The sequence below is a fragment of the Lycorma delicatula genome, chromosome 2 (assembly GCF_047948215.1).
Source record: "Lycorma delicatula isolate Av1 chromosome 2, ASM4794821v1, whole genome shotgun sequence".
Taxonomy (NCBI): Eukaryota; Metazoa; Arthropoda; class Insecta; order Hemiptera; family Fulgoridae; genus Lycorma; species Lycorma delicatula.
The window spans coordinates 27,289,760-27,305,917 of record NC_134456.1 but is presented as its reverse complement, the minus strand read 5'-3'; the positions used below and the strand labels follow the sequence as shown (position 1 = coordinate 27,305,917).

Below are 16,158 nucleotides of genomic sequence, written 5' to 3'. Positions count from 1 at the left end.
AAGATTGTCTTTAGTTATAAATTTTTATAGTTTGCATTAATTTTTTTAATTAATAAAATTAATTTTTTCTCTTATAAAACTCTCTTTTTTGTCTTTTTCAGAATGTCTTTAGGAGAAAGATTGCAACAAGAAGGAAGAAATAATATAAGACTTCTATCCACTGGTAATCGTGAAATGACATTCAGTTTGAAATCTGTAAGTAAAATTTTTCTAATTATATGGTTACCACAAATTTGCTCACCTAAAATTAATTAACAAGTTCCTATGTATTGTTCCAATTACTGTATTTATGTATACATCACTGTCTTGTTCCAAATAGAAACAGTTTTTTCCTCAAAATATAATGCCATATTTTCAACTGCAGAATTAATGTTTTGTTGTGTTTTTGACCTGAAAATCAAATAAAGTTGGTCCCAGAACCGTATCTGCAGTAGTTTTTCAGAAATCTGGTGTGAAAACCAATAAATTGAGATAAAAAACTGTGTTTTTATGTTTGATAATGTGAAAAAATTTGTAACTTAAATTAAAAAAAATAAAAAATCTGTAAATTACACAACAATGGTAAAATAAAAATTACTTAGAGAATAATTTTTACTTCCTTGTATGAAGTAAAGGAGTACTGTGATCATGAAAAATTTCAGTTTTCATTTTTCAACATAAATATCCATTACATCCATTTTGACCATCCCTGAATCCATTTTGACTAGTTTTGACGTGACATCTGTACTTATGTATGCATATCTTGCATAACTCAAAAATGATTAGCTGTAGGATGTTGAAATTTTGGATTTAGGACTGTTGGAACATCTAATTGTACACCTTCCTTTTTGATTGCAATCAATTGAACCAAAAAAGTCCAAAATTCCCCAAAATTTGGATTTTTGACTTTATCTTAACAGCAGTAATAAGCCTTCATTGAGAGCTTTTCAAGGATGTATCATAAGTGGTACTTATTTTCATTGGTTCCAGTGTTAGAGCCAAATAAAATTTTAATTAATGAAATATTTGGATCTTAGGAACACCATCGGTTCGAACCAGACTTCATCTCCTTTTTTTTTTTTTAAATTTAAATATATTGATTTATTAATAATGAGGTAAAATAATTTACCTCATTGTAAATAATTTAATAGGCGGTCAAGGAAGTCATCTGGTGTACACATCAGATTTTTTTTATTAATGACCAGAAATACAGTAAATTATTTGAAAATTTAATTGAAAAGATTTGCTGCTATTTTTACTCAATTTTTTAACCATTCAAAAAAAATTTTTACTCAAGAGGTAATCAATTTTGGACACCTAATAATCCCATTCCTAGACATCGCCCACCAGGGCAAACTGCTCGGAGGACCTAGCTGTGGAACTGTGCCATAGGCACGCTCACGCTCAAATCTCGTGCAAAACGTAGTTCCACACAAACCAATGTTTGTGTGGAACATTTGTGTTTTTATTAATATTTACATTCAACAAAGTTAAAAATTCTCTACTATAAATATTTTTTTGAGGTAGTGATATTTTGTATAATTTTTAAATATGCAACTGAATACATAATGGGAATGAATTAATGTTGAAGCTGGCAGCTAGCAAGCATGTGAGTGATGAAAGTAAACAACAGTGTGTATCTGTGTTGAGTAGGTTTCTATAAATATAATCGTGGAAATGCTTAAATATTAGTTACAGGTAGCAAAGGAGTTTTCCCAGATTTCTATTATAAAAGTCAAATAATGCTGTACTAGTTTGTGTGTAATCACACTTAAAGACTTAATCTATTACCAGTTATGCATATATTAAATTTCCTGAAATTTGATTTTCCCAATAAAGTTAAATTGTAAAAACCCAATAAATCAGCCTGTATACATACTTAAGTTGTAGAAAGCAGAAGCCATTGGAGTTGTAGTAGTGAGACAGCCATCTGAAGAGGACATTGATGAAGAACATACTGTTTAAAGGTAGCATTCAAAAATATAGTCTGGAGTAGGTAGAATAATATTAAGCTTGGCAGTAGTCATACAGATAATAAAATTTAAGCGTTTTTTTAACATTGCAGAAAGATAGACGACTACGAGCCAAACAAGAGGCAGTCAAGCATCATATGGAGAGACAAGAATTAATGCGAAGAGCTCCACGTGGTCTTGCAAAACCTAAGTTTTTTTCAGGAAAGAAACATTTTTCAAAAAGAAAATGAATTTTTTGCTGTGTGAATAAAATTATACATTTGTATATTTATTTTTTCTTTATTATTATTGTTTTAACCGATCTCTTGAAAAAGTTTTTTAAAATGTTCTCAAAGCCAGAAAAGATTGTTTTCCTGGAAGATTTGTCACAGTTATGGACAATTAATTTTGAAATTAAATTAAGTGGAATTACAGTTAAATATTGAAAAGATCATTTAGATGAATTATCCCAGATTTAATTTATGTTGTCATAATTCATGTCTTGTTGAAGTTTACATGCCCTGTGCAGTATTTTATAGCATGCAGGTTATAAAGAAGGAAATTCTATTTATAAGGGAAAAAAGGAATCATTAAATTATTATAATGTTATTATTATTTTTTTTTAATACCTTCATATAAAAAGAACTAATAAAGATAGAAAAAACTCAAGCCAAACTCATAAATGGGTGTCAGCTAGATAATGTTCTGTTTTATAAAACAACATACCTCAATAATGTGTTCTACTTTGTTTAATATATTAATTTTGTGATGTCAGACAAATAAGAACTAAGCCAGGAGAGACACCATTAAGAATTTTTCCCCATAAACCTAAAAAAAAAAAATCAACAAAAAGCCATGAATAAACACAGATAAAAAAGCGCTAACTGCTGAAACCAACATTTTATGAATTCCATACAACAGGATAATAAGGATATATAAGTAAACTCATTCATAAAACCATTTTAATCTAATTTATTGTATTAATGGATTATAATATCTTTAATATATTCATTGTATTTTCAATTTATTTTCCTACCTTTCTTTTTCTATGTATTTATTCAATTTATTGACATTCTTTAACATGGGTATTATTAAAGTTATTAATTTCGCCTGTCTGTTTTTCACTTTTGTTTCAAGATCACTGAACTCCTATGATCATATATCTCTTCAACTTCCAAAAAATTTATTATCACTAGGTATGAGACTGGGAAAATTGGTCCAAAACATCTCTGATAAACCCCTTGTGTCAATTTCCTTGACCATTTTTTTATCACTTGTCACAGTTTTATGACTTTGACTGATAGTACAATGCAGCAGCATTATTAAATCACTACAGCAGTGACCCTAACAAGCAGAAGTCCTTACTGTATCGACAGAGATATTTCCCATGATTTTTTTCATTGACATTTGCATTCTGAAGTTCTTTTTTAGTGTGAATGCATTTACACTTATTGTGGATAATTCTAGGTTATATGGTAAAAATCAGTTTCTTTCATTTATACAATGTTTTATTACAATGTCACTTAATATCCTCAATATAAATATTGAACTGAAGTGTTAGAGAATGACCAGACTTAGATGTATCAGTATAACATCAAATGTAAATTTACTCTTCTCAATCAGCCTTGTGTTTTCTTTGTTATCATATTTAGAAAGTACAATTTTTAAAATGACTAAAAAACAGTTGAAAGTCCCTTTTTAACCAACTGCATAGGTTTCCCTTTTCATTTCATCACAGTTGAATCTCACTAACAGCAGTGTGTGTGCACAAATAAAGTTTAGATTTTAAAGGAATATCTGCTTACTTTATTTTCAAATTTAAAAACATTTACTCATGTGAATCAGATATAAGTAAATATGCAGTACGTAAGTTAATGATATATCCAAATAATTACATACTTTTATTGACGAGTACAAATTTAACCAAGTGAACTGAAAGTGGAGGCAGAGTGGCTATAATACTTTTCTGTGCTTACATATGTAAAAAGGAAGTAAACTGAATTCCATGTACAGTACTACGTGTACTGTTTTGGTCAATTTCATTTTTGAAAAGAATAATTAGGCAGTGCTATTAATTTAATAAATAAAATATTTAAAAAGGTCATAATACCTTTACTTATTATTATTTAAAATTAGCAGCTTTTAAAAACTGCAAACTACATGTAGTAAAGTATACAGTATGAGGCACAATGTAATTTGTAAAGTATAAAGTTCTTAAAAACTCGCGTCATAATGCTTTAAGCTGTTCATTTTAAATGATGGTAATGCTGTTTTCACACTTGTGTTAGTCAGTGTTGTTAGTGGGTTTTTCATTCAAACCGTGGAAACAAAAACAAATTACACACAACCTTATTGTTTTCCTATGGACACTCACTTTCAGTACTGTAGCAGAATTCTTTCCGTAATATACAGAAAAAACTTGTGTATTATCCAAAATAAATATGCTCACAAAATAATATGATTATATGTCTATATAATCATAACATATCAATGTTATGATATCATCTTTTATGAAGGTAAAGCAAGAGAATATGATAAACCATTAATATACATAATGGAAAAACCCAGCACAAATTCAATTTTACAACTGAATATGAACAAATAAATTTTCCATTTCACAATCACAAAAACAACTACAAAACTCTTAATAAAACCAACAATGATAAACACTAATTAATAATAATTTATATTGACCAAACAAATGAACTATCTGCTTTTAGAAGTATAATTCATAGATTTTCAAGACTGCAAAGAAGAAATGGCACAAATACATACCACACATAAAAATATCCCAGCAAAGTGACTGACTTAATGGTACCCAATTATTAGGGAAATGCAATGCTTCTGGAATACATATACTGTTAAACATCCTTATCAATACAGTCACATTTTCCAATCTTCTCAAAGATGCAGATTTCATTAATAAAAACGTTAACTTTGTACAAGTACATGAAAAAGGACTAAATCTTAAAATTATGAAACTGTAATAACAAAACTAGTAAAACAAAAGTATACACTAAATAAACACATGCAATTCAAATTCAACACTTTCCAACAACCACTGATTTCAAACACTGTTAATAACACTGGCTGGGAAAATTTTAAAATTTTTTATTTAAGCAGCTTACCCCTGTGGTGGCCAATTTTGTTACGGTGCGCACACCTATTTTTATCATTGTAAGGGTTTAAGGAAAACATAACTAAAATCCTATTGCTCCTGAAAGGATGAAACAAAAAGCAATTTAATCATATTTTCTCAAAGGAAAAGATTACTCCACTGGTTTATTTACCTATCTCTCTTCTTTCTATGAGAAAATTACCAATAAAGTTGAACATGAAAAAAGTTGAAATTTCACTTTTGGTAATTTTTTTCTCAAGAAGCAGGATGGCATACACAGTTTGAATTATTTTTTTTGATATGTAGGTGTATATTAGTAGTTTTACCATAAATAATATTAATAGTGATATACTTACCCCTAAATTTTTATGAACCTAAGAAAACTAATTTTTTTTTTAAATTCAAATTCTGACTTCAAATAACTGATGGGGCTGGTGATAAAAATCTCAATTTGCACAACTTGCAGTGTTTCTGTAGATGTTTATGGCAAACAAAAAAGGTTTTTGTGTATTGTACTAATAAAAAAGTTATAACCTCTCAAAAATCATAAAAAACTGTTAAAAGCGATACAATTTTGTCTCACTAAGTTCGTGCTCTAAGGGGGTTTTTCTTGTCTTCTTTGCACTTTATATTTTTTTATATTTAGCCCCTATGTTGTTGATGTCGACATTTTCAATATTTTTAAAATTATTTAATTTAAAGATAAATTAACCAATACCAGCTACTTACTAAAATTTTGATTCAAAAATGCTTGTAAAACTAACCCAAACTGAGACTTCAATGAATAACCTATATCTTTTTTCAAGAATTCATTTTTATTTTTATATTGGTTTATTTTTGTAACTACTATCAAGGAAAAAATATATTGTAGCAAAATTTTAATTATTCTTCAATGAAATAGCCTGTTTTTGTAGCAATGAAAGTTTGTTATTTATTTAGTGTGTGGTTAACCAACAGTTGTGATATATTTTTTGATAATTATCTTAAAATTGTGTGAGAACTGTAATTAGTTCAAGTCATGTTCAACTTTTTAAGGACTTTGCAAATCAGTACCCACACTTTGTCTTGTTGAGACTGTTGAAATGATGTGCATGATCCAGCTGGGTGGAAAAAATGAACCTACACATCATAGTTTTCGAGGCTAATATCTATCACTTCTCCTATCCACCACTGATTGTCACACACAAGCAATTTAGGGGTAAGTATATCATTTATTATTTTTGGTAAAACTACTAAAATATATCTACATATAAAAAAAATAATTCAAACTGTGTATGCCATCCCTACTTCTTGAAAAAAATTACCAAAAGTGAAATTTCACCGTTCTAAATGTTCAACTTTATTAATAATTTTTTCATAGAAAGAAGAGATAGGTAAATAAACTACTAGACCAACCTTTTACCCTGAGAAAATATGATTGAATTGCTTTTTGTTTCATCCTTCCAGGACCAGTAGTTTTTTAATTTGTTCTGTAAATCCTTACAATCACAAAAATAGGTGTGCACACTGTAACAAAAATGGCTGCTACAGGTAAACTGCTTCGATAAAAAATTTAAAGAAAATAGTTTTAAGGTCCTAAAACATGTAGGAAAGAAGTGGGTAAGTTTCACTTCTTTTTGAATTGGTCAAGTAGCCATCTTTTTTGGGTCACTTCAAACGGATTGACCCTTTTTAGGTAGATTTCATAAGAAGATACCTATTGTAATGGGTACCACGATTCGACTTCCAGAAAATTTCAATATAGTTTCACAACCCCAGACCCCAAAACCACCGTCAACTCAAAAGTTTATTTACATAAAGTTTATATATATATATATATAAAATGTACATATATTTCACTTTCTTGTCGACACGATAGCTGCTGTAATTTTGCGCCAATCACTTTCAAATTGTTCCTTAAAAATAACTCGTCCCAAAATCTTGGTTGAGTTTGTTAATGGCCAAAATCAGCATGTGGTGTGAAATGGAGAGAAGGCTTTTTGGAAAAAACAGAATATCGCTATAACTTTCTTATTAAATAAATCGAATTCATTTAAAGTTCCTACATTTTTTGAATAAGGACCTAAAACTTATCTAAGTAAATTTTTTTTATATCACCAAAAATTTACCCAGGGGGTTGAAAAAATCGGGTTTTAAAGACAAAAAAGAATCATACCTCCTTTAATAGCCACAGTATTGAATTGGTGTAAAGTGGTCATTAGTCCTCAAAACATTACTTAAAACTTGCTTCTGAAACAATTTTTGATATGACCAACCCTTACGGCAAGGGATGACCAAAATGTTGCTGGAATTGTAAGAAGATGGGGGTTGTCGTATGCTAAACATGTGAAACTTTTTTCACATGCTTTTCACATTGTTGTATTGAGAAAATTTGAAGTTTTTCTTAACTTTAAGGTGGACATTTTTTTTTATCTCCTACTTAGTACCAGTGAAATCTACCTCTGCCTTCCGGCGTGCCGAAAGGGATTTTTTATTTTGAAAAGGAGGGTTATTCTTTTCTATTAAATATATTTAGTTTTTCTTGGGAAGATTGCTGAGTTTTTTGAAATACATTTTTTTCTAATTTTTATATCAATAAAAAGCATTGTTTTACAAATGTTAATCATGCTCTGCTGCACTTTTTACTCATCTGACCAGAAAATATTTACCTATATTTTTATTGAGTGGCTTAGTTAATGTAATGTTTTATCTTTTCTCCAATATTGCAAAAATAGCTTGTTGCAATGGGTGGGGAGGATGGAATAACTAGCTAGAACAATAATCACAAAGTAAATATGAACATATAAATTTATAAACTGATTCAGTTGCATCATAAAGACATACATACATATATTTCATTATTATATTCATTTTACAAAAAAATAATATACGAGTACTGTAAGGTTATTTGAATTAGAAAATTAAAAAAAAAACTTAAGCTAGGGAAGTACATAAACTAATAATTATAGAGCAGAATTTGCGATATGGCAAATTATTAGTTTTAAAGTTTTAACTAAACTGCTATTTGAATATAAATTTTTTAAATATTATTGTTTACTTTTTGTTGTACATAAAATCATAATAAATATGATATTCATTAATGATAACATCTTTCTGGTCACATGAAATTTTTAAAAATAGGCTTTCGATGATTATTGACAGTTTTTTAGGTACATATAAGAACCTTACCAAAATGATGTTGAATGAAGCCCATTCCAAAAATGATGAGTGCTATTACCTCAGCTATTCAATGCCAAATTATCAACTGCTGCCACAAAATCATCAGCTGACACAATTACAGCTCTGCTTGAGTCAGGGGTGGCTGTAACATAGGTTATTAAATGTCAGTGTGAAGGATTTTGTGAAGTGAATGTAAAAAATGCATTATCACACTTTATAATTGTACAATGAATAACAGTGTCAGTAATAATTACTGTACACTGTTTAATTAGAACAAGGCTGTTATGAATTATTAATATTATTTATTTTAAACTATCAACTTTTTAAAATACAAGTGCGGCAAACCAACTAAGCAGTTGGAGGGGTCAATGATTGGATTGGGTGGTGACGATGGGGGTAGGCAAGTGCTTGTGGTCTCCCAATGTTATGTTGGTGACCTTATTTTAGTAGCCACATGGATTGGAGTGGAGTACATCATGACTTTGCTGTGCACGTGTATTTTGAAAATGATCGATCTGTGATCTTGACACAAAGAGCTTTTCAGCAATGGTGCAACAATGCTCTTCCTATGCGAACACAATTCAGTCCTGAGTTAGGCAGGCAGTTGGAGGAAACTGGTAGCACAGTAAGAAGAGGTACACATTGCCAATGCAGGAACACCAGAAAATGTGTAACTTGTGAGATCAGCGATTGAGCAATTGCCAAGATGTTCTGCTCAGAGACATGCTGTTGCCTTGGGGATATCAGATTGTAGTTTGAGGAAAATTCTGAGTTTGATTGAATTTTAAACCCTTCAAAATAATGACGTCTCAAGAACTGAGTCCAGCAAACACAACTGCCAAAATCTGTATGAGCAAATGCTTGCACAGATCATTCCAGAGGCAACTTTCTGTAGTAGCGACAAGGCACATTTTCACCTTAGTGGAGCTGTGAATAAGCAGAGTTTTTATTACTGGACTGAAAATAATCATGAATTATTTACAAAGGACTGCTACATTCCTTTAAAGTAATGGTGTGATGTGCTGTATCACAATTTGGCGTGATAGGGCCCATACTTCTTTGAGGATGACGACTTGGCCATGACCATGAATTCTGAACATTTTGTTTCAATGTTGCAATATTTTCTGCAACCCAGAATGGGACTACGATCACACAGCCTGAAATTCACTCAGTGTTATGAGAGAAATTTTTCGTGGATGTCTGGTCTCATGTGGGGTGGCCTGCGTGGTCTCCTGATTTTAGCTTTTGTGATTTCTTTCTTTGGAAATATCTGAAGGAAAAGGTGTTTAAATTTTGTCCTCACAGCCTACCAGAGCTAATGCAACAGATTCTACCATACCCATGCCCTGTGCTATATGTAAACAAGCTGTACAAAGCTTCAGAGATTGTTTCCAATGTGTTTTGCTACTAACGACCACCATCTTGAGTATATTATTTTCAAAACTTAATGATTATTAAGTTAGAAAATAAAAATATTTATTCTCTACATACCTCCATTACTTTTTTTTATAACTGCTGAATTGGTTCTGCAGTACCCTGTACAACTTGAAAAAAATTGATAGTTTCAAACAATTTCCATTTCCATGGACAAAATCAGAAAATTTAAAAAGCAAGGATTATTTTTGAAATACTGTATAATCTAAGTTCAGATCATGATAAAATGAAACAAATCAATGAATAAAAAAAACTCTTACATTAAAAAAAAAGTAGAAGACACAGTTGAAGTCTATAAAGACCTGATTTAGAAAATAACAGAAGTGTTTCATAGGTGATCTCACCTATGAAACATCAAAATAAAAATAAATCATAAATATCCCCTTAGTCTTCCTAAATATCTGCTTCATTAAATATTATTGTTTCCAATATTCTTTAACTGTTTTATTAAGCATTTGCAGACACTTTTAACTTTTTACATCATTATGCAATAATGCAATTATTCTCTTTTATGCAACCTTTACAAAACAAAAGACCTTCCTTTATTTTTACAAAAATTTTTCATTTTTTTAAAAGTAGGATTCACTTCATGCTTCATTGTGAATAAATACACAATTTTATGTATTTCTTTCCAGGTCTTTACTTTATTGTTTAAACTATAATTAGAAAATAATTAAAATCGTAAGCAGCAAACAAGAGATACAAGTACTTTCAGAATACCACATTATGAAAACTTAACATTTAATAAATAATTACAGCCCATCATCAACTTAGTACCTCAGCCAATAGACATACTACATGTACAGATAGTAGGGAAACTAGGACTGTAGATGCAGCATCTGTAGTGATGAATTAATTGACTGTAATGAATTATATTGATATGATCACTAATCACAGTAAAAAATTTATTCTTTACATACTAATAGGAAACATTCATTAAATATTTTCTATAAAATTAGCATCAATATTTATTATTATTATTATTAAATAAATTATGAACATCTGAAGAGTAGTTAATTCATTTATAGTTAGTTATAAATGAATCATATACAGGTAAATTAAATCTAACCCACCGGGTTAGTCTAGTGGTGAACGCTTCCCAAATCAGCTGATTTGGAAGACGAGAGTTCCAGCGTTCAAGTCCTAGTAAAGCCAGTTATTTTTACACGGCTTTGAATACTAGATCATGGATACGTGTTCTTTGGTGGTTGGGGTTCAATTAACTACACATTTCGGGAATGGTCGAACTGAGAATATACAAGACTACACTTCATGTACACTCACACATATCATACTCATTCATCCTCTGAAGTATTATCTGAATGGTAGTTACCGGAGGCTAAACAGGAAAAAACTCAGGTTAATTAAATCTAACCTTCAGGCGAAAAAATTGTTCTGAATCTCTTACATATTTTTTGTTGGAAGAGACCTTTGAACACAAAATTTAAAAAGTTAAGTTATGTTAAGTTGGTTACTAAAGATTCATAAACTTTAGGAGATTACAGAAAAATATATTACATGGTTCCCACAGGCACGAAATGTTAGAAAATATAAACTTAGGAAAAATTGCAAAACATTTCAGAGAACTACATTTTTATTTCCGAATTAAGTTTAATAATGTTAATTATTATTAATAGGTATTTTTTTGAGTAATGCCAAAATATTTTTATATACATTCCTGGTGTTGGGAAGTGACCCCCATCCCCCAGCACATTGCAACTATGTGCATCAAACAGCCATTAACATGTCCTGTTCTTACATAACCTTACATTATTCTTTTATATTAAAGGAAGAATATTCCAAACTGCAGTTCATTTTTTCACTGGTGAAATTTTCACAAAAAGTTACCACTGAAAAATATAAAGGTTGTTATCTGTTTTCTTAAAATTTCTCTCAAACCACCATGGATTTTTTAAATATTTTAGGTGATTGTCGTTGTTATGCCTGACTCATGTTGTTGTTATGTTCATTCAGTCACGTCTGACTCATGTTGTTGTTATGTTCATTCAGTTATGTCTGACTCTCGGTGATTCTATGGACAAGTTTTCTCCATTCACTTTTGTTATTGACTCCTTCCTTCAGTTATTTCATGGTCATGCCTGCGTCAGCTTTAATGGTATCAAGCCAACGAACGGGTCCTTTGGCAGCCAGGTGTTCCTTTGCTGCTGATCATACCAAGCATCATAGATTTTTCAAATAAATTTGACCGCATGACATGCCTGAAGTACAAGTGCTTGAGCCAAAGTATTTTGTCTTCATGGAACATAGCAGGCTTGACCCACTCTAAAACTGCTTTGTTGGTAATTTTGGCTATCCATGGTATTCGCAGCATTCTTCTTCAGCACCAATTCTTTTTATAACTTCCCTCTTCAGAGCCCAATTTCACATCCATAGATTGCTATGGGGAAGGGACTAGAGCTGGCACTTAGTGCCAAGGCTAGTATCTTTATTTTCCCAGATTCAGTTCATGCTTAACATTGCCTTCCTGGCATCTAAAAAAATTGTTTAATGACTAGTGGTTAGATATAACTTATACCCAGAATTCAGTTGGTTGAGAAGAGATAGAAATATGTAACATGCTTTTTGTGATGTGTAAAAAACATTTGGATTGGGCAATATGGGCCAAAAGGCAGTGACTTCGCACAGGAAAGGAAAGCAGCATAATGAAATAATTAAGATAAGGAATTCTCAGCCTTCACGAAAAAAGTTTTTATCTCCCAGTGGTACTTCAACTCAGCAGACTAAAACTTTGACCAGCAGCTGTAAGAATGATGGTTGTGATATATCTGTGCGCGCTCTTTGCTTGGATCTTCTTGTTAAGAGTAATACCATTTCAGCAGCAAATGGTACATTTGAATCCCTGACTTTATTTACACAAAAAGACAACACAACTACTTCTCTAATACATTGTTCTTAAGTTCATGTGAAGATGTTGGTGCAACTTTTGAAATTACGTTTCCTGATAATTGTGTAACGTCAAAATTCCAGCTTAGAGCTACTAAATTCTCTTATGTCATTAATCATGGCCTTTCACTATAATTTGATAGCATTTTGCAATTACATTAGAATAATATTGACAAAATATTTTTCAAGTAAATGCTAATAACATTATTTTCTGAACAAAATAAGGTGTTCTGTTCTAATATTCGTATCTGTATTACTTTTAGTTACAGTGATTTTAGTTTTCCTTTAAGTTGTGATCATACGTATATTCCTTCTTAAACTGAAATCTGTGTTACTTAAAATTTTTATGCAAACCAAGTTATTGAATATTGGTTATTGTTTACTTTGCAAAATAATGTAGGCTAGTTTTTGTGAACATTTTTTAGTTATCTTAGGTGGGCAAGCCATTTTTTTCTTATCTGTTACTTTTAGTTACCATGATGTTCATTTTTATGTAAAAACGTTATTAAATATTGTTATTGTTATTAAATACAAAAAATAGCCTAACTTTAAAAGTATAATGTAAAAAAAATCATTAAAAAATAAACTTTAAAATGAATGTAATAAATTAAAAAAATGACGCGAGTTGGGTAGCTGCGGGGTTGGTGGAGGCTGCAAAATAATAAAAATCTATATTTGCGGAGTAAATGGCAATAGCGTAACATTATGAGTCAGGAAATTTTTACTTAACTGTCCAGGAAAAACTAATCTTAAAATTCAGTGGAAACCATGTTCCTTACTCTAATCACATTACTTTTAATGTGAACAATGATTCTCATTTTACTGGCTGGTACTACAATTTGTAACAAATTCTGTTTTTACATAAAGTTTATAAATGTTTATTTTGATTCTATGCTTTTCAAAAGGTTTCTGAATTTACTATTTGATAAAGTAAAGCAGAGAAAGAATTTTCACAGAATACTTTACTGTAGTCTTTCTAGTTCACATAAACTAAAAATGGATCTAGTTATTGCTACCTGCATCAAAAAAGGAAAATATTCGTAGACATGTTTCAAATTTGTGTGATGTGTGGTAACCTGGTTAGAAAATGTTTCCTGATTGGACAATTTAAATTTGTCATGTGATAGTAATGTCTTTAATTTACAGTTTTCATCATTGTTTTGAATGTATTTCAACATGAAAACTTTGACGTTGACCCTAAACATTTAAATAACATACACTGGTGAAAATATCTGATAGATATGCTAATTTCCCTAAACTTGAAAATCAATTACATCACCAAGGTGAAATTGCTGTTTCATGAGAGGTAACTTTATTGATCTTAAAAACAAGACAAAACTTTAATTTGTAAAGCCAACAAATTTTTAAGTGTACTAAATGTTGATAGCAATCATAACCTATTTTTTTTCACAGAGCTGCTAGAAAATGTTTGATTTGAATGATCTTTGTAAATTAATTTTTAATAACACTGTTATTTTATAAAACAGATATTTCATATATTCATTCACCTTGTTTATGATAATTAAGTGAACAATTTGATTTGCTAGCAAAGTAAATATTTACACTGAACATTTTTCTACGTTATCAGAGATTTTTATATTAATAGAGCAAACTTAATAAAATATCTTGTTTGAAACAATTGTCAACAGCAAGATTTGTTTCTTTCTTCTCCTGGATGTGACTAGAACAGGTATGATTGTTGACAGTTGTTATACAACAAGATTAAATCAGAATGTTAATATAATATAAATTTCTGATGAAGAATAAACTAAAAAACAAAAAACTGAAGATGTTATTTATTAAGTACATTAAATTTTTTTTTTTTAATTTCTGCATTACTAATTGGACTTGATAACAGTAATAATATTAACCGAGTGGTTTTCATCTACAAACAGTTGTGTAGGCAAACCTCACATCTCAACATATAAAACTTATCTAATTCAATGATACATTTTTAATATGCTGATAAAATAAATAATAGGAAACTTGATAAATATGATTGATGGAAAGATTAAGTCAAAACATCTGTGGGTACTTACGTATTAACGCCACCGCAGCTACAGCTTTATTTAAAAACAAAGTAGTCAATCGGATTTCAGTGGAAAATGGCCCGATAGAGTTTACATAGATTGAAAACAGTCTCTTTATTAATTTTAATAAATGGTTATTTATATTTATTTATTTTATAAATATAATTTAACCAAACTTAACTTTTGCTCGCTAACCTTGACTAATTAACAGGAGTGTTTTGATTATTTAAATAATAAATAATTGCAATAATTACTGAATTTATTAAATAAATACTCAAAAAATTACTGTGTTAATTAGTCAGGGTTAGCGAGCGTAGGTTAAGTTTGGTTAAATTATATTTATAAAATAAATAAATATAAATAACCATTTATTAAAATTAATAAAGAGACTGTTCACTTTCCACCAAAATCTGATTGACTACTTTGTTTTTAAATAAAGCTGTAGCTGCGGTGGCGTTAATACATAAGTACCCATCTGTAATTAATACCAACATTAGGAACAGCAGAGATCTCATCTACATTTATATGGTTTTTTGTAGTTATATACTGCTATAGTTCACACTAGTAACATAATTACAATGATTAGTATATTGTTTGTTCTATATGTAATAGACAGACAAGTTTCACAAAAAATGATAGCAATGTTTGCTTCCTTCTACTTTATTGCTTTCTTTTACAACCCACCACTCTTTGTTTCTATGATAAGTATAAAAGCTATCATTATGTTTGCTTCACAAAAACTTCTTGCAAGGAACTGAGTCTCCAGGGAAGCAGATTATCATATGTGTTCAAAATGCTATTTTTAACAATTCAGTAATTCACTGTTAGTAATTACCTTGCAAACTGTCTAATGCATTATTATAATGAAGATATAACTAATCAATAAACTCAATAAATATTCATTTTAAATTAATCTCATCTATTAAGTTATAAACAATAATGAGTTCTTACAATTTTCCATTTGTCTAATGACATTCCTAGCTGCATTCTGCCAAGCATTATAACATACTGAGTAGAGATCAGCCCCAGTCAGGCATCGTGGAAGTGAATCTGCTATTTTATACAAATCGACTTCATTCATTTTAAATCTGTAATAAAAATATCAGAGTATACATTTTAAAAATTTGAGTACAATATCTAATAATTATTATAAACTCTTACAATAAGGGAAGTCGTTTTTTGAAAATAATTATATTTGATAACAATAAATTTTTTAATCACTTCAAGAGGGGGTGATAAATCTCAACAAAACAAGATTGGAGGCAAGCGTGATACAGTCTTAGATTGTAAATTAATCCTGAACATATACATAAGACATATCATTTATAAAATGCCACTTGACATATTGAAAATATCATTCATAATGTAAAATATACAGAATCTTTACTACAAAAACAAAATAGGCTTCAGGAGGATCTTGAACTCTTTTTTTTATAACCATACCTGAAAATTTTACAGTAAAAAAAAAACATTTATAAATCTTATTACTGATCAGCCAAAATCTTCCTAAATTTCTAAATAAAAAGAGAAAAATATGTTCTAAAAAAGAAAAAACAGGAAATAACCTGAGCTTACAGTGGCA

The 16,158-nt window shown here is 29.8% G+C and overlaps 2 protein-coding genes across 4 annotated transcripts in view; one reads left to right on the top strand and one right to left on the bottom strand.

Moving 5' to 3' along the window:
• l(2)34Fd (nucleolar protein 10 lethal (2) 34Fd) overlaps positions 1-2,223 on the top strand; it is a 36,665-nt gene extending 34,442 nt beyond the window's left edge. The window contains exons 13-14 of the mRNA XM_075358567.1: positions 102-195; positions 2,045-2,223. Coding sequence (XP_075214682.1) covers positions 102-195; positions 2,045-2,182 — 232 coding nt within the window. The 3' untranslated portion in view covers positions 2,183-2,223. The remainder of the gene's footprint in view (positions 1-101; positions 196-2,044) is intronic.
• Positions 1-16,158, bottom strand: part of Pex6 (peroxisomal biogenesis factor 6) — a 62,349-nt gene that overhangs the window by 26,570 nt on the left and 19,621 nt on the right. For 2 of the 3 annotated variants that reach the window (XM_075358563.1, XM_075358566.1), the window contains 3 exons: positions 15,528-15,664; positions 8,218-8,350; positions 2,527-2,759 (listed from right to left, as the gene is read on the bottom strand). In XM_075358563.1, coding sequence (XP_075214678.1) covers positions 8,268-8,350; positions 15,528-15,664 — 220 coding nt within the window. In that variant the 3' untranslated portion in view covers positions 2,527-2,759; positions 8,218-8,267. Of the gene's footprint in view, positions 1-2,526; positions 2,760-8,217; positions 8,351-15,527; positions 15,665-16,158 lie in introns of those variants that run through there. The other variant, XM_075358565.1, reaches the window with a different exon arrangement.